The 20132-nt window shown below is 37.9% G+C and overlaps 1 protein-coding gene across 1 annotated transcript; it reads left to right on the top strand.

Annotated features, from left to right (window-relative positions):
• The first annotated feature begins 3260 nt into the window (after positions 1–3260).
• Positions 3261–19643, top strand: LOC117378139 (putative adhesion G protein-coupled receptor E4P). Its single transcript, XM_033974718.2, has 17 exons — positions 3261–3518; positions 6217–6291; positions 6500–6643; positions 6725–6862; positions 8296–8436; positions 8961–8995; positions 9468–9590; positions 9670–9826; positions 10134–10253; positions 10331–10530; positions 10630–10797; positions 12354–12548; positions 13757–13974; positions 15452–15610; positions 17058–17229; positions 17885–17995; positions 18090–19643. The coding sequence occupies exons 1-17, from the start codon at positions 3488–3490 to the stop codon at positions 18129–18131; spliced, it is 2229 nt and encodes a 742-aa protein (XP_033830609.1). The 5' UTR covers positions 3261–3487; the 3' UTR covers positions 18132–19643.
• The last annotated feature ends 489 nt before the right edge of the window (positions 19644–20132 follow it).

Below are 20132 nucleotides of genomic sequence, written 5' to 3' on the forward strand. Positions count from 1 at the left end.
GAACCATACACACACAGAGCTGTTTCTGTGCAGTAAACTGTGTCCATTAAAAGTCATTAAACTATGTAGCGCATAGTGCAGTGGTGCAAGGTTTTCATGACAAAAATGGAGAATAAGGTAGATACCAGTAGCAGAAACCAAGGTGTGTGTTGTGTATCAATCTAGTCCCGTTCACAGTTATGGCCGGTATGGAGGAGTGGAGGCGGACTTACTTGGAAGGGTTCTGATCATCTTGGCTGGGTTCTGCCTGGGAGTGACCTCCATTTTATCTTAAGTTGTCATACAGATAAGGATGTGTCATGTACTACAAAGAATATTTTATATTCAAATAGTATTCAATCCCACCTTTTTGGGGGGGAAACACTGGCATAGTTAACATCACAGTTTTTCCAATGAGCTGACATTTTATTTTTGGAACAAATGCATGTGATCTGTAAGGCCCTTTTTCCATAAGAAAAAACATATAGGCCTATTTGGGATTTGAGTCAGATGCTTTACTACTATGAACTTCCTAAAGACTTTAAGCACAGTGTTTCTGTGTTTGTTTGTCCAAAGATCAAGGCTAAACATTTAGAAAATGTTTCCAGTGAAATGTCAGCCTGATTCATTAATTTGTGACTCTTGTGGGAACTGATCTCCAACTCTCCCACGCTCATGGAGGGGATCTGTGCGATGTAAATACCACATATTTTGCATTTAGCGACAGAATAATACTTGAAAATGTTGTTGCATGATTGACTACATTACACTATACAATACATAAACGAAGCACTGGTTTCACCACGTCCGGTCTCTGAAGCTCTGCCACAAGCATGTGAGCTGATGACTCATGCACAAGGTCACATGAACCAAATATCCAAATCACAACATACACATACATTAGAAGTTAGACATGCTGTTTCTTTTAGTTAGCTCATTGTTTACTGAAGATGCTTAAGGAAGATGTTCAAATTGCGTTTGTCACCATGATCATGATTTGTGTGTCTCTGTGCATTTTCCCATCTGTCTCCTTCGTGTCTGGGTTACTGCCTACGCTAATGTGAAAATCATGAAAAATGAACCAGACTTAAGATGGTGCTTGAAAAGTCAATGACAAGAGCCAACGACAGAATGAAAGGGGAAAAACAGGTCACCACAGCTTTGTTTTCTCTCACTGTTACAGAACTGAGAAAACCCACACATACAAACCCGATAACAATGTGAACTCCAACATGTAACTTTGTAACTGTAACACTCTTAAATCATATTAGTCTTGTATCTTTCTTAATCCTTCCACAAGCACATTATGTCCAAAGTCTAGCTCTGGACACACAACAGTGGCGACACCAAATCAACAATTATTAACTAGGATCACTCTAAAACATAATGTTAAGGTTAAAGTTCACCACACCTAATCTGGCAACTCTATACTCATTTGAGCTCTTTATTCTTCTTTTATAATGCAGGCCCATGGGGAGCGAAGCAAAACAAGATGACAGAAATGAAATTAACGAAATGAAACAAAATGAAGAACTGGAACAAACAGAGATAAATCATTGTGGAAGCGTTGCTTCTTATACATGCAGCACTGTCTCAATGCAATACATCTACAACAATAGTACATTAAAGACTATGTTCTGCCATGTGGCTCAATGGTAGTGTTGTTGTGCAAATGCAAATCATTTCGTCTTCCTCTGTCCTGTTCCATGCAGTTAGCCACATGACCTCCCGTGCTGTCGCAATGAAGCCAATAAACTTTCACTAACGTAGTATTTTCAGAATAGTCTTACTCATGCTCTTTAGAGTCAAAATCTGGCCTTTCTGAAGCAAGGGACCATACCCACAGCTACTGAGGTCAGAAAGTACTTATGAGCACAACAGAACCTGGGGAAATCTCTGCATTTGACCCGTGACGCAGTTGAGTCAATGAGGCACAGTGGACAATCACTCTCTGAGGACTCTTCTTAAGATCTTCAGCCAACAGAACCTTGCTGGAGAGCTGGACAAGACTGTACAGAGCTAACCATGTGCCTTGTCACCAATTTCAACTTATTATTATTATTATTATTATTATTATTATTATTATTATTATTATTATTATTATTATTATTATTATTATTATTATTATGAATTTATTTATTTATTTTTTATTTTTTAAAAATTTAATTTTTAATTTTTATTTTTATTTTTTACAAGGGGGGCCAGTGAGAGAACTTGGGCTCTCTTTTTCAAGGGTGCCCTGTTTAAAATACAATGCAAGCAGAAAAACAAAGAAACAAACAAACAAGTATACAAGTCCATATAAAACATTAAAAGCAAGTGCAGGTGTCTGTTTAAAGTTTGTTACCAGATTATTTAATTGCAAATGTGTCATAAAAGTATCTAGTTTTGCTTTTCCGTTTTGGTGCCAGTCCTTACTTAGCCTTATGCAGTCATGTGATCTGGTATTAAATGTTCCGGTATATACAGTATTTTTGACTCTTGCTACTTACGTCTTCACTAGAGCTTCAAATGCTTTCAACAAAGGACTTCACTGCAATGAAATTGTTGCAGTACTTAAGTTAGATTTGTACATTCTGCAATTAGTATGGATACAAATAGATATACAAATAGACATGTAAAAGTATGTGTCTGTTACATTTTATTTTTTAAACCCAAGCAGCCTGTTACTCATGGGACAGAAGTGAGTATGCATTTCCTCAGTGTTGCCTTTGGGGAGTTAAATAAACTTGAATTAGGCTAAAGGGGCTGGGGCACAGGGGTAGGGCTTAGTGTAATGCATTATTGGAGTTGGTGGAGACTTGGAACGGATGTCTGGTGACTTACTGGCAAAGCTCAAACGACCCGGCAGCTGTTTAGATGATCTGTTCGTCATCAAGGCCCTCACTCCCTATCCCCACCCCCCTTTCTCTTTCGCTCTCTCTCTCTGTCTCTCCCCCCCCTCCTAAAACTCTGCTCCCCTTCAGTCTCTCATGAGAGCGTGGTGAATAGCTCCTGAAATAGAGCCCACTGAAGCGAGGAGGGAACTCTCCAGTGAAAGCTTTATACAAGAAGGGGGCTGTTGAGAGACAGAGAGAGAGAGAAGAAGAGAGAAAGAGAGAAAGAAAGGGAGATATAAGTAACGCCAGTCAGTAGTATACTGTGGAAATCCAGAGGGGAAAAAAAGGGAAGTGAAAAAAAAAACAAAAAACTGCAAAAGACTGAGAAAGACAAGGCCATCTGAGAAGTAACAGAAGACTGAGAAAGGAGTGTGTGAGTTGTTAGCTGGAGGAGCAAGGGAGGGGGAGGAGAGAGAGAAAGAGAGAGGCGTGCACCATGAGAGAGTGCTTTGGCTACAGGAAAGTTCACTCCACATTTACCCTGTCATGCAATAGGAGAGGATATCTTCTCTACGTTTCTTCTCAACAATTTTCAAAACTTCAGAACTTGCGTGTGGATTTTTGCTTCTACTGAGATCTATACTCTTACCAAGGACTACAGCTTCAGTCTTCACCCCACATTCCTGGACATGAAGTGTGGAAAGGAGTTGCTTCTACTTGGTAAGTTTTCTTTAACATCTTCCTCTCAGAATCTAGATAAAATACAGGAACAATGAATAGAGCTTAGGGTGTTTGAGGAGCACCACGTGTGTTTACAGCTTACACACAGCTATGAAATGAATGTCTGGGGGAGATGTGACCACTAGACCACAATGGGTAAACTGGAAGCTTGTGGGGAAGTCACAGTGAGAATAAATGGTGTTGTGATGTTATAGTGATGCATGGACATTGGTCAGAGTGAGGACAACTTGGTACTCAGATATGGGCCACTACAAACCACTTAAACCATTGTTATATTGTATGTGTGAAGAAGAGCGTAAAAAAAACACCATAAGAAAAAAAAAAGAAAAAAACATGTAAAAGTGAAACTCAAAGGTGTCCAATAAGGAGATTCCTGGTTAATGGAAAAAATACAGTAATTAATTTCAGAGGAAGTGTCACTAGTGTTGTTATCTATACTATATATACTATATTAACTATACTATACTAATAATGTAGGTTCATTTCTGTACAGTAGGCAAATGTGAGTTGAGTTTGGGACAGACTAGTGAATAAACTTGTTTAGACTGGCTGCTGTGTGGGATGGTGAATCATTTAATAGGCTAATTCTTAAATGGAACAAGGTCAGATTTCAATAAAAAAAAAAAATCAGTTAATAAAGGATCTGGTTTAAAAGAAGAAGAAGAAAAAACATCTTTCAGTGTCTTTGTGGTTTTGTTCCTGTGCATAATTGTTTCTGTAAATGTAAATTCAAACATGAAAGTGAAAAATTTAAAACAGAACATTTTAGTTTCTTTTATAAATCTGCAAAATACCCGAACATTACATAACCCGGGACACAGATAGCTTTAACCACACAACAGCCCACTCATTATGTGGTCATCACATGAAATACTAAATACTGAATCGTTTTATGTTTCGAAAAATAGGTTATTTTTGGATGTGAAAACCAGTAGGCCTAGACATGCTCGGGTGCAGATCAAACTGATGGAAGGAATATTCAAGTTTGAAAGTGGTGCAAACGTAATATACTTCCATTAAGGAGTATTATTTAAGGCGCCTGAAAAAAAGGGTGCAAACATTGTTAACTGGGGTTGAAATGCACTGTTTTGCACCCTTGTAGACCTGGGCGAACACCAACAGACAAAAAAAAACTCAATATTGCACAAGCCATATTGGATCAGCATGTTATCGTAACTTCTCCATTTCTGTTTCGACCAATCATTTGGAAAGGAAACAACTTTGGATGTTACTTGGCCATCGAAAATCAGATGAGCGTGGTACAAAGTCACGCTGTCTGTATTTTGAGGTTTTTAGTCATAAAGTCATTGCTGGTCACACTGTCTCTCTCACTGCTGTCTGTGGCCATAATAAGGAGAAACTCTAACAGAGGCTCTATTGTCATGACTAAGGCAGGCAAACGCTCAGACTTGAGAACCGTTTATCTCACTCTATATGGGGTTGTGTCTACCCCTATAGTAACATGTGTACATTGTGAGTGTAAACTATAGGCTTTTAGGGGTCAGACACAAGAATTCAACACAGAAAAGCTAAACAATATCTCTTGGGAAGAAAAACTGCATTTGTACTGCACTGTTTTGCATAACTGAAAAGAATGGAGCAGTAATGTCCTTTCGCATAGGTGTAATCTATTAAAAAATGTAAATCAATACTTTCCAACCTGTGGCCTGGTCCTGAAGTGTCTGGAGGGGCGAGAGAGAATCCAGGGGGTCCCCAAAGCAATTGCTGTTACTGTAGCTCTCTGGTATTTTAATATTGTAAAGGTAAACGGTTCGTGACATAGTCTATATATGAATGAATCGATATTATTATGTACTGAGTCCATTCATGACTTATTCACATATCTTGTTGTGAGCCAGTTTAATCTGAGTGATTTCACTTAGTACAACTGATCACATATTTTTGTGTTCTGGTCAGCTTCAAGCATGTTTTTTCAGTATTTTTTCCTAAACAAATGACAATTTACGCCCAACTTTACTATTGGTGGATATCAAATTTGTCAAAAATAGGGACACCTAGGACATTTCTTGTGAAAACTGGGACAAATCAGTGGTTTGGGATAAATCTGCAGGGACAGAGGGCACAGGGTTCAAAACTGGTTTGGTTCCAGTCCCAATACACATTGTGGTCGGTTATGACTGAATTTGCAAATTAACCTACTGATTTGAAGAGACATTTGTTTGACGCTTCAGTGATCTAAAAACAAGAAGACCTAAGATGTGATAAGCGAAATCAGCATATACATAAATATCTGTTCCTTGTTTGCGTATATAGACTGACTAAGTGAACTCATTTGAGGATGCGCTCGGTCTGAGTTTACCATCTCATTTAAACACCAGCTTTTTAAAGGCTCTACAGCTTCATGTATGCTAGTTTTAATGCTTTGATAATTCATATGTTGCATTTAGAACACATGATTTTTTTCTTTAAAAATAGAAAAGGTGAAACTTCTGCTTAGCTTATGACCCAATTGTCTTCAGACGGGGCCCCTTGGTTTATGGCGCCTAAACAAGGTGTGAAAAAGACAGGAACTCTTGATGCATCTGCAGAAAGTTGTCTGTCTACTATAAACAGGGGTAAACAGTTAGACATTTAGCCTACATGATGATAAATATGACCTCTGCATGTTCCTCAAGCAGAATTATATATAATAATATACTGTTTGTGTGTTTTCTAGGGGTTATGTGCGTGGTGGCAAAATCCATCACTAGCTGTCGAGATGGATTTGTCTCACAAAGAAATCGCTGCATCGGTAATGAACAAACATTGCTCATATAATTTTAGGAAATTCTCTGAACAAAAACTTTTTTCAATTTTCCTTAATTATAGCAAAGGTCAATCTTGAACTAATGGACCTATTTTAAAATTAACATAAATAATAAAACATAAATAGTGCTTTCTTAACTCTGATAAGACTTGTGTTTGATAGATATGATTTTATTATTTTTTTGTTTTTTTAGATTACAATGAATGTGTTGTTGACAATCCATGTCCACAGCATTCACAGTGCTTTAACACAAATGGTAGCTACTATTGCCAGTGCTTGAGAGGATACCGAGAACGCAAAGGGAGGCAGAATTTTAACCACGAGGGACACTGTGAAGGTAAAGTGATATTGCTCTAAATATTAGATAAACCAATGTTGTTTTCTTGATACTCACTAAAGAGTCTTTCTTTTGGGGCAGATATCAATGAGTGCACAGAACTTTCAGGGACATGTGGATTTGGTGCCACTTGTATGAACAACATTGGAGGCTACAACTGCACCTGCCGTTCTGGATACGTCAATGACACCACGGATCTTCCACAGGGGGTGTGTGTAGGTGGGTCTGCTCATTTTTATTCTCAAAGAAACTTGCACAAATGAAAAAGTTAATTTAAAAGAAACCACTGTGCAAGAAAGTCACTCAAATTCTGTATATTCAACCAACTTATTCTGGACTATCTATATTGGTCCATTATGAAATCTAAACAGGCTTCTTCATAGTTGGAGGTGGACCATGTATAATGAGCTTCAATTTGATTTAAACAAGGTCACTTCTACATTATTTGTAAATTAACCAATCCTACCTAAAAAGTTCCTAAGAATATATGATTCTACATCAGGGATCTCCAACCTTTAGCTTGGGAGCTACCAGTAGCTCTCCACCCCCTTCTAAAAAGCTCATCATGGGATTTATGGAATAAATGTGTTGTGCTGAATAACTCAGATTTGATTGTTCAAATGCCTTTTACCATTTTAAATGTGGATTTTGATGCAGTAACTTTGTGCACTAATAAATGGATAATGGTTTATGTTTTAAAGGCATCTAACTGTACCCATCTAAGGCCTGCCGTGGCTCTTATATTTATATCTCAATATCGCAAACTGTTAAAATTTGTAGCTTTCATTTTGTAACGGTAGCTCACTGGAGGAAAAAAGTTGGAGACCCTGTTCTGCATGATCTACATAAGAATTAATAAATAAATTATATGGGCTTATATGGCAATCTTTTGTCATCTGACATCAAATGCTTGGTGACATATAATGAGTAAAACAGGATTAGGGGATTTCACATTATTCATAGTGTTCTAAAGTTATGCAACCATGTAAATGCAGTATAATTACTCCGATATTTATATCTGATAATGATTATGCTCTTTTTATCAGATAATAATTAACAATATTGTAAATATTTTTTGTGTATTTTCCCTCTGAAGAAACCTTCTGTGGACGGCCCCTTCAGTGCCATTGTTTCACACTGTTGATTCAAATACTATTTGTAGAGTAAGATGTTTCCATAAATGAACTGTCAGCAGCTGTGCTTTTGTTTGTCTCCAGGTTTGCCATTACTTCATAATCTTAAATAAGTAACAGAGATCAGATCTATATTACATAACAGATTATCCCTTTTCAATGCATTTTTTTTGTTTGTTTTTTGCAATAATTATAGCTACCTACCTCAGCTAGTTTCTTCATGTAAATGGGTAATAAAACTTTGAACGAAGATCTTTTCTTTTGAAATAACAGATGGATATTTAACCTGACTCATAACAGGTCTTGTAAAGTCTGGAAAAAGCTGTGAAAAATTTGTGTTGTGAGTACCAAAAACTGAGCTATATTGAAAATGACCAACTAAAACCAGAGCAAACATCCTTTTTAACTTTAAGAGGCCAGTGAAAGAGATTAGTATCATGTAACCTCAAACCCATTTCCATTGACGTAACATTGTACCATTGTAACTTCAGTCTCTGCGTCTTTATATTTTACTTACAGATATTGATGAATGTGCAGATGCCAAACTAAAACAAGAAGACATCTGTGGCAATGGGTATTGTGAGAATCTGAATGGGAGTTACTGGTGCAAGTGTCCACAAGGCTACACAAACTATGGGAAGTGGAGGACTCCGTGCTCAGGTTCAATCCTTTATCTAAAATGTATATATTATATTTGGGCCACACTTTAGTTACATTTTAGTTAGATGCAAAACTAAGCAATTAAGATCACTGTTAAAAATGTAATCTTATAATCTGATCATTTTGTGATATGGGCCCTGATATATTTGACATATATTTATTTATTTATTTTGTGGAAATAGCATTTACTCCAGGACTTTCTTGCATTTGTTTCTCTGGCTTTATTTCAACATAAGGTCTATCTAACTTAAACCTTTCTTTGTATTAAAGTGGTAGTATTTTAATTTTGTTGATAACATTCTTAATCTGTTCTTTCTGGCATAGTTCCATAATTTATCTCTTCATCTTTTTTGCCTCAACCTTGACATTAACAGTGCCGTCTGCGATGAATCTAAATATCATTTTCATGCTGTTCCACACAATAAGACATTTATTTCCATTCACTGATGTTATCTCACACGCTTGCAGCAGACACCAGAGAGCTGTAATGTAATCTCACTGATGCATTATTATTATTTTTACAGAATTGGACTGTGAGAGCTTCAATGCACCAGAAACTGTAAGTTATATGCATGCATAACATACTATAGAGCAGCAAGTCCCATTATCAAAGTGCCTTCATGTGTTAGGTGAATCAGTGACTTTAAATTGCTCAGTGTAAATGTATGTGAGACAGAATTTTCTTCAACCTGGGAATAAATTGGCCTTGTCAGAGTTGACCCAGCCAAAGACCCAAAGCTACATAATTGTGTTGGTTAGAATAATCTAATACTGTAGATTTGTTTTATAGGAAATGCTTTAAACAGTTTTTCTGCAGACTCTTAAATATTTGACTCTTTTGGCTCTGAATCTATTAAGTAGTGTGTTGCTTTGAAATGGTCTACAGAAATACTTTCACTTTCCAAATTGTTTGATGTTAACTATAATAACATCTTGTCTTTGCTCTAAGCGCAGTTTCTTAGAACCAGTGACGCACTAAACCAACTTTACGGTCAGTATAATTGAACCTTATTCTATTTTGCTTTTCGCAGTCTCCCTCTCCGTCACTTAGCGGCCTGGCAGCCATTTTCTCCATGATGAGGAACAGCTGTTTGGCTCTGTCCACCTCTACAGTGCCTGATGAGGGGAAGGCTAATGGAGAGGCGCTACTGGAGGTTACAAAAGCACTTATAAAACACACTCGCAGATGCACAAATGGACTTGTGTTTTACTGGTTATCTTTTTTTGAGACAGAAATTTTTCACCGCCGCAGAGGCACTCCTGTCGCCCATGCAGCCACTGGACAGGGGCGAGGACGTGACCGACCTGCTGCATACGGTGGAGGACTCCATTAGGTTTATTGGCCCACAGCTGAAGCAGAAGACCAACAAGATAGAGACCACAGAGACAGGTGGGGATTACCCCAACTTTACTCATTTAAATCTCTTGACAACTTATGCAGGATGATCTTAACATTGTTATTGATTTTTGACAGCAGTATTGATTGTTGGCATACGATAAAAAGAAGCAAAAATTGTCAGAAAATATAAAAAGTGAAATATATCATATGTCCTAAGGAGTTTAAATTATTTACTGTAAATATCTCCCCAAACAATCAGTTAAACCTTGTCTTGTACCTTGTTTTGGTAGTGGTGCATTTATAATGGGATTCTGAAAGGAAAATAAATAATTATTGTCTAAAATAAACATATGTACAGATGCTGAGATCGCAGTGCAGAGGGGCGACACCCGACCAACTGGAGCAGTGAGTCTGATCAATGAAAATGCACGACTGGATATGGACTGGGCCGCAGCATCTGGGACAGGCCCTTATCCTGGTATGTCTTTATTATTTTGGCACTTTTTTTTTGGAAGTGTTTTCAAATGTTTTGTAAAAATGATTTGTGCTTTTCAGGGTTTGCCATGGCCGCACTGTTGAGTTATAAAAACTTAGACAAATATGTGAAACAATCTTTTGATGAGCTCAAAGAACAGGAAGAAGGCAAAACAGATCCAACGTTTCAGATCAACTCTAAAGTGGCCTCTGTTGTTGTGTCCAACCCTTCCACTCAAAACCTGAGCCACCCGGTCTACATCACACTCAAACATATTAAGGTCATTTTCACACGCAGATAACTGTAGACCATAGATTTGATAAGCTGTATGTGTGGTTTAGATGTCTTATCTTTTGGGCTTTCCCATGTTGCTTGACAGGCCAATGAGGCGTCTGAAGTGCTGAAGTATAAGTGTGTGTACTGGAGTGAGAGAGGGACCTGGTCCACAGATGGCTGCAGGGAACACAAGTCTAATGCCACATACACAGTCTGTCGCTGTGAGCATCTGAGCAGCTTCGCCGTCCTCATGGCCCTGTATCCTATGGAGGTAAGGGCCCCAGTGGAGAGTCACTCAAGAAATGATACAGCATTGAAGTTTTTAAGTGATTATTGATGACACCAAACATGCAACCAATTACAGATTAGGTTCAGAAAATACTGCTCCATCAAATTGTGTAACTTTTCACATGCAGTACCAGTGTTCTTAAAAAAAATACCATTTATAGTAATAAATAAAAATAATAGTAAATAATAAAACTAGCATGTATATTGATTAGCCCCAGTGGTGGAAGGTAACAAAGTAAAAGTAGTAGTACAGTACAAATTTTAGGTACCTGTACTTTACTTAAATACTTTTGAAAGGACTGAAAATTAAACTTAAATTTTATTACTGTTTGTGACCTGTTGAAAAGCCTGAAGGTGTATTTTTTTATTTATTTATTTATTTTTGCTCTGTACTGTATCTGTACTTTTACTTAAGTAACAGTATTGTCTTCCACTTCAGATTTACCCCAGTCTAAATGAACAAACAAAATAAAAATGTCATGGACTGAACAAAAACGTTTGCATTAAAAGCAGTTTATTTGTATTTATTTGAAGAGTTTATTATATTAGTCAACGTAGTTTCAGTTAAATATAGATTTTGCTGACATACTCTATCAATTACAATAGATTCAAATACAATGTCTTAGTTTAAAAATGGTATCTTCCAAGTTATCTCCTGATCCCCGGGCTCAGAGCATTGCAAACCCTCTGTCACCCTCTGCTGTAACTAGTCAGCTGAAACTAGAGCTGAGAAACTGTTGTAACTTTGCTTTTTTTTAATCGGCTGGTTCTACTCTATGTTATGTATTGATCTGGACACCACTTAACTCCTCATTTTAAACTGCTGAAAGACTTCAAACTTTACCTACTCATCACTGCGGTTCTGTGGTCTAAACTGTCACTGCTGGTGCTTCTCTATTTTCCATCAGCAGCAGGCGTCTGTTCTCCATGAAACGGTCCTCATAAATCCATTAGTCCTCACCAAACAGTAAACAGACAAACGCGGTAATGAACAAAGCAAAGGCGAGGAGCGAGAGGACAGCTTGTTTCTGCTTCATGTGTGAGGCAGCTGTGACTGTATTTAGAATAAAACCGCTAACTACTTTTTCCATCTTTAAACGTTTATAGAGAACGATGCAAATGTTTTAGTCAATTTGATGCAACAAATGCTGTTAACAAGTGTTTAAAACTTTTTAAAGATTGGAAGAAAATGAAACTTCTCAACCTGGATTATGGTTTTGATCTAAGACTTGCAACCATTTTGACATAGGCCGAACATATTAGTATTGTTTAATTAAAAGAATACAAGTAAGAAATAACAAATAAGTGTAGAATTGTGAGATAAGAGTTTTGAAGTTCAGTGGAAAATAGCATTTTTCTGTGAAGTACCAGTACATAAAAGGCACACATAGCATTTTATTAGTACTTCTATGAGCCAGTCTTGTTATATTTTATTTGTCTTCTTCTTTAAAACTGTGTGTGGTTTATTATTGTTTATTAATGATCCAGACATTTGCATTGTACCGTGTCCATCTTAATTCTGCTGTTGTTTTCCCCCAGCACACATTTGGCCTCCAGCTGGTGACAAAGATCTGCCTGGTCATCTCTCTCGTGTGTTTGATCCTTTGCATCTTCACATTCTCGTGCTGTCACTCCATAAAAGGGACACGGACCACCATCCATCTGCACCTCTGCATCTGCCTCTTCATCGCTGACCTGGTCTTCCTCGCTGGCATCTCACAGACTAAACCAGTGGTATGTTTAGAGGGGCGGACGTCACCCTTTTAGCTGTTAAAATAAACATTAAAGTCGCACCAACCACCCGTAAAACATGTGGTATTCGACAAAGACAATACACGTGCAAACCTCCTCACTTCAGGACAGAAGACATAGTTATCAAGCTTAAAAGTTTACTGCTCACTATATCACGTCTCATTAACATGTTTGCCCAGCTTCAGCCACTTTATGAACTACTATTTGGCTATTTGAGCTTCCTAATCCGTTTCCTCTTCCTCTTAAACGCGCCTCCTTTGTATGCGCTTCCGTTTACCAGCCAAAACAAGGGAACTGACCCTAATATGTCAGACTTCCTATAGCAGAGTGAATGAAGAAATGAGATAAATAAATGCTGTGGTTGAATATTAACCTTTTATAACTGTTGTAATGTAATACAGATATATTCCGTGCACTGGCTGGTAATTAAGTCTACAATTATCTGCATTATAACTTCATCATGATGATCTCCACTGATACGCTGTAGCTATAACAGGATTGTAAAAACTAATGTATTTATAGACGAGATATGGGAGGAGGGAGGGCGGGAGGGTCAAGGTTTGTAGGTGCAGGTGAGGTCATTTGGTTTATTTTAAGTATTTCTTGTAACATTATGAATTTTCCCTGAAGACTTTTTATTATCACATTAACTTGATTTACTCTAGAGATACTGCAAATATTCATAAATGGGAAAAACAATATCCTGCAGAAGTAGAAACATAATTAGATATAGTAAATGAAACTTTAAAACCACTGAAGATCCCCACTCCAGAATGCAATATTTTTGAGGCACAGACTGTAAATTGTCCGACTTTTCCACCTTCAAGGCACTCAGAGTACTTTACATCAAGAAACCAGTCACCCATTAACACACCAGCGAGTTAAGTGTCTTGCCCAAGGAAACAATGACAACCTCCAACCTTCAGATCAGTGGATAAACACTCTACCAACTGAGCCACTGTTGCCGTGTGGTAGTTAATGACAAGAAGTTACAAAAGAAACACACGATTGAGTAAACTATGAGCCTACCAAAACATTTGCAAGTCTAAGATCAAATAAAATAAAGTAAAAGTTGTTTAGTTTTGCCCATAAAAGTTAAATTAAAACTGTAATAATGAGAGTAATAATGCAAGTACTGTAATCTTGTGTTTTTAATTCGGTATGTGCTGTATCTTGTTTTTATATCTCAGGGTGGCTGCCGGTTTGTCGCCGGTCTGCTCCATTACTTCTTCCTGGGGGTCTTCACATGGATGTTGTTGGAGGGAGTGCAGCTGTACCGGATGGTGGTCCTTGTTTTTAACGCCACACTGCGACCTCTTTACCTCTACACCTTTGGTTATGGGGCGCCCCTCGCTCTTGTCACAATGTCTGCCATCATTAGACCCGAGGGATACGGCACGGACCAGTAGTGAGTATAAAAAATCCATGATATTAGAAAAAACAGGCCATTTTCAAAAACAAACTATTACCCGTGTATATATAGTACACACTGATTAGTACATGGGCCAAATCTAATTGTATTTACAAATTAGAACTAGATGTTTACGAATCAATAAACGCTTCAGCATGTTGAGAGATGGATGTGGTGAAGCAGACTGCAAAATATAAAATCATTGTGAAGCCATGCTCAAAAATACGATCTAATCTGAGTTTCCTGGTAATGACTTTGTATTTGTCATGGTTACACTTGTTTACTATGGCATTTCTGTTATTGTGCCATTGTAAAAGAAAAATTTGGTTCTGTCAACTGGATACTGGACACTGGAAGCTAACACTTATTAACACGAGCGGTGTGTTAGTTTCACTGCAGTCAGCTGCTCCCTTCAGACAAATATAAAGCAGTGTCCACCAGCATCTGACCAGAACTAAAGAAGCCACTTGGATGAGCAGCCAAACATCTTCACTGAAAAAACTTTTTGTCCAGTTGAGAGAAGTGAGTTTTTCTTTTACTGTGGCTCACACCAGGATGACTGAGGGAAGACACAGACTGTTACTGTGCAGTAAAGTAGTTTATTTTGACCTTTTAATCTTACAGAAGGCTTCTTGTTGAGTTTGTCATTTCTTAGTAATAGCAGATGTACCAGGGGTCTCAAACCTGTTGCCTCCAAAGCCTTACAGCCTTGAACTCAATATAAACCTGGTTAAATCTGATTTGGGAAACATAAAATAAGTGCAGACTATTATATGGAAACTGTTACTGCTGTTTCATTTGGCCACCATTTTATCAACAATGTGTGTGTGTTTGTTATAGGTAAATGTGTGCACTTCCTGCAACAAACTGACTGCATTTCACTGTAACCTGCCATAACTGGAAATCACTCCAGTATTACAACAGAATAAAGCTGATGTATATGAAGAGATAGAGTTGAAACCAGAAGTGAGAAAAAAAAGCGCATGTGTCTTTTTATAGCATATGTAAACTTCTGGTTTCAACTTGAAGGTGCACATTATAACCTTTCTGGTGTCACCCGCCTGTGTACATGGAGATATCATTGTTTTGTTTAGAATTACAGGTCAGATCTGTAGAAAGATGGGCTTGTTTTGCAGCAAGGATCCGTATTTTTTGAGCAATGCAAACCTGCGTAATTGGATAAAAACAAAATAGATTAGTTTAATATGATACTGTGGAACACTCCCTGCAGACGAGCTGATATCTGAGTTAAGTAGTGCACATTAAAAACACAAGTATCTCTCTACCGTTTTAATTGAGTTTGAATTTTAAGACCCCTTATCCATGTGTGCCATTGTGGCCTCTTAAATGGTTAGTAGCGGTAGTTGTATAAGTGGTCAGTGTGGTATCTCATTACACCATCAGTCACACAAGCTATCTCCAGAGCGGTGATGTAAACTCAGTGTACTGAAAAGCATGTGTTTCTACTTTCTAGCTGCTGGTTGTCCCTGAAAGATGGACTAATTTGGAGCTTCTTTGGCCCAGTGTGCGCCATAATCATCATGAACGTCTTATTCTTCATCGTTACTGTGTGGAAATTGGCTCAGAAGTTCGCCAGTCTCAACCCAGACCTGTCCAAACTTCATAAAATTAGGTGAGTTTAGGTGTTTTTATCTTGACAGACTCCCTGTAGCTTTTAATCACACTTGTCACGCTCTAAGTACGTCAGTTAGTGGCAGCTCGGGGAATTGGAAAATATTAAAATGGAAAGAAACTGGACCAAAATGTAAGGAATGTTTTCTTATGTAAGGACTCATTTTTCCTCCAATGCCACCAGTCCATGACACTCTTTGGTTTAGTTTAGACAAGGCGCCATTGATTTCAGCTTCTAGAGATTTTTTTGGACGCTCATTATCATCTACCATTGGCATCCGTCTTAAAGGCTTCAGATTAATAACATACAAGATAACACACTTACTGAACAAAGAGAATGATGCAATTTTTCAGTCTTCAGGCTTTCAAAGAATGTATTATCTGGCCTAATGTCTTAAAAATGCTTCTTTGAATAATTACAGTTTACAGTCACTATGCACGTCATCATTTTGGAACAAATCAAAGGGTTGTGAATGTGGTTTGTCTAAAATGTGCTGCATAGATTCATCTTTACATTTGTAACTATATAGGGTAATAAATTCGATCTTCTTCTTTAGTAAATTGGTTAGCGACCAGAATCAAGTTTGCCAGTTTATCCAATCAAAAGCTTTGTCCATCCATCTGTATAATTGAAATTAAAGGTCCCTCTCTTGAGCTTTAAGCCATGTTATAATGTTATTACCTCCTCAAAAACAGACCTGGAGTTGTGTTTTGCTTCATTCACACAGTTCAGTATGAGAGAAGAACTAAATAAGATGGGTTTATGTGTTAAACTGTGGTGAATGAAACAAAACATAACTCCAGGTCTGTTTTTGATGAGGAAACAGCATTATAATATAGATCAGAAAATAGTTTAATATGGGTTTAACTTAAGTAATTTGATTATGGAGCACTGTTAGCTTTCTGGAAGGGAGTCAGTCAGGTGCGTTCGTCCATGGAGATGTTATTGCATTGCCAGGGATGTTCCACAGTTTGGCATTAACTTGACCTGTGATTTGTTGTTGTTACCGGCTTGTCTCCATTGAGATTACTGTTTACTCCCAAACTGTTGAACATTCTGAGCGTAAAGTACAAACATATCATTAAAGACAAACATTTGGCGGACTCCCTTTGAATTATCACCAAAGCAACGTTACATCAGTAAATACTACACTGTGAATCAATGGGTATTAGTTTTTAGGCCTATAATACATTTGTTTGTCAGTTTTTGTGTGTGAAAAAGACAGAAAACAGGGTATGAAGAATATTACTTAAAATACTCTCCCTCAAACAGTAAATCAGTCCACAGTAACTGAAGGCACACATTACACAGGGCCTTTTCAGGATCTTATCTTGGCTTTAAAAGTTTTCTAAGGGAGTTTCCATGTGCTGAGTCATACGAACGTCTGGAGTCCTGCTAATATTTTGTGTTTCTTATCTTCTTTTCCATTGCCTCCTCTCTTCTGCAGAGCATTCACAGTGACAGCCATTGCCCAGATGTGTATACTTGGTCTCATGTGGGTGTTTGGGGCCTTTATGTTTGAAAACGCCGCCAACTCAGCTGTGGCGTATATTTTCACTATCCTCAACGGGCTGCAGGGGGCGCTGGTGTTCCTCATGCACTGCTTATTGTCTAAACAGGTAAGAGATTGTGAACAGACTTTAAACTGGTGTAGAGAAAAACTAAATCTTAGGCATCCTGTGGAGCAAAATGATGATTGTTTATTTAAGTAGTGAGAAATAGACAGATATTGCTCAGAACAGAGATCCCTAACCAGGCTGTGGACCATCTGGGCCCTAGAGGAAAATATTATACAGCTTTTAAAAGGAATTTACTTCTTTCTTATATTCAACCACTATATTTAAGTGCTCTGTACTGAGAATACAGTGCAAATTAACCCGGTAAACAGTAAAAATAGGTATTAAAAACATTTAAAATAGGGTTTGGGGTTGAAAACATTTTTATTACAGACCCTACACCTTTCCACCAGTCCCTAAAACACCCTATTTAACAGTAATGGTCCGTAGGGGGGGATCACTGGCCTAGAGGGTTTGCAAGATAGTATATACTTACTCTATGAAGGAACAAATTACTACTTTGTTACTGTTTCTTAAGCAAAACCTAATAAATAATGTGTATATATGGTAACATAGATCAGGACTGTGCATATGCCATAAATGTTACTTTTATAAAACCTTAAAAAGTACTTGTTTTGTTCAGTGTAATTTGCACAAAGCCTCTCAGGTCTCTTCTGCTGTAATCCTCTTAATTTTGTTCTGTTGGCGCCCTCTGCAGGTACGAGATGAGTATGCACGCATCCTCTCATGTATCTGCATATCAGAGAAGAAAAGATACTCAGACTTACTCAGCAGCACAAATCCTTCCAGCAGCCAATCACAATCACAGGTCAGAATGACATAGTTAGTAAATGTGTTAATATAAGGACAACCACAGTTTCCTGGGTGAATATTCTATTGACGTCTTTTGTGTCTTTATGTAGGGGTCTCGGAGCGCCCAGATCACAGGAGAGTCACAAATCTGACGAGCAAGACTTCTCAGGCTCCAGAAACACCTCTTTACAACTTCAGTCATTATTATTATTTACTGTTAAAGTGTTGCTATAATGCAGAGAGTCCTGAACTGGATTTGGGATCCCATGGTGTTATATATGTCTGCAAACGTCTAAAAAGGACAAGTGTGTATTAGCTGCTTATTTCCTGGGATTTGTAAACCCAACAAATAAATAGCTTAGACAGTTATTTGGTAGTACTAGGTTTCAAAGACATTATTTTGACTGAAAAATACTTTTTGTCTGAATCTTTGCTTAAGTTTGTTAAATGTAATTTTTCTTAGTGAAGTAGAAGCCAAACGGTAATGACTACAGAATGTCCCTGTTTGATATAATATGAGCTCCATAGTGGACAGTCTACATAAGCATAAGCTGTACTAGTTTTAGAGGGAGAAAATTCTTCTATTTATTTTTTAACAAAGTCTATAGCAATGTATTGAAAGTGTTGTTGTTTTTGTTGTTGTGCTTGCTGTATGTGTTTTACATTATGTATGTATTGTGGGCATACCACCTTGTTAATTCCTGATCTCGTGTGATCTGGGAAGCTACGCAGGGATGGACCAGGTGCCACAGTGAAGCAGCAGTGGTTCTAGTGCAAAGTGCTGTTGTGTCCTTAGGCAAGACACTTCACCCACCTTGCCAAGTATGAATGTAGTGTGCGTGTGTGTGATTTGTGGTGGGCGGAGGGGCCGATGGCACAGATCGGCAGCTTCGGTTTACCCCAGGGCAGCTGTGGCCTCAATAGTAGATTACCACCATCAAATGAATGAATGCCTCTTAAACTTGGGAAACTATTGGCTGAGTTTTAAACAACAAAATAAGTGTTTTCTTTGTCACTTATGGCTCTCCATCTTTCATAAATGTTGCATTTTGGGAATTGCAGCTTTGCTTTATTCAATTATCTGTAACATTTTAGTGACCACAAGCAAAAATAAGACCTGTTTAGATGATTACAAGGGAATGGCCTTCCTGTTTGACCCGTAGTGTTTATCCAGTTAAATTCCTTGTTTCTTATCACATTTATTTACAGCGTGCACATACTGTCTGTCTGTAGAAACTGTATCAGAACTTCTACTTGTCGTTGGGAGCTTTTGATTTATTTTGCTGCACTTTTTCTGTCTGAAAACTTGACACCAGCCTTACTGTTACAATGCAAAGCAGTTTACACATTGTATAAAGCTAGAACTGTAATATATTTCTTAAACTACATCTTTTATAGCTATTGTTTTTTTGTCAATCAAGTTTTATATTGCCTTATATTTTCCAACTTTCTTCTGGATGTGTGCACCACTTTCTACATGTGTATATATATTATTGTTATGACATTGTGAAAAGCTTAATGCCTTATGAAGTATCTTGTGAATGTAAAAACTTCTACAAAGGTATATGAGCCTATTTTTGTACTTTTTGTTGTATGCTTGGTACTGTTTTTCCTCACAGAGCGATTACACAGATGTTTAATAAAGCTTTTTTTTTTTAGCAAGTACATGCAAGTGTCAATTGTAAATGTATCAAGAACCTGAACTTTAGCACTTTTTTGGTGTGAATCCACCCTGACAGACTTGACATGTGCTGAAACGTCTCGTGTTTTGCAGCGGTATCAGCAACTGAAACATTTAAATGCATTGGTTTGAGATCGCTCTATGGCCCAGGTCGTTTTCACATTGCCAGTATTGAGGTCAACGTCCTGGAGCGGTGCTTGGGCCGGTGTGAACTAAACAGTCGCGCTCTGGACCGCAGTAAAGGGCCGCTCTGAGAGCGCTCGAAACAGGAGGTTCTCGGAGCGGCTCCACCGGCACAATGGAGCGGATCAGTGCGGTGTGAATGCGACCAATCTCCGGCCTAGCAGTTTCTGTGACAGTAAAAGGAATTAGGCAAAAAAGTGCTCTGATCATGTATATTTGTATGAGTGGGTGCTACAGAGCTGCTGTGTTCATCTGAGAAAATCAGCACTGCATCTCCTCCCACCTCTAT

The sequence above is a fragment of the Periophthalmus magnuspinnatus genome, chromosome 1, assembly GCF_009829125.3.
Source record: "Periophthalmus magnuspinnatus isolate fPerMag1 chromosome 1, fPerMag1.2.pri, whole genome shotgun sequence".
Lineage (NCBI taxonomy): Eukaryota > Metazoa > Chordata > Actinopteri > Gobiiformes > Gobiidae > Periophthalmus > Periophthalmus magnuspinnatus.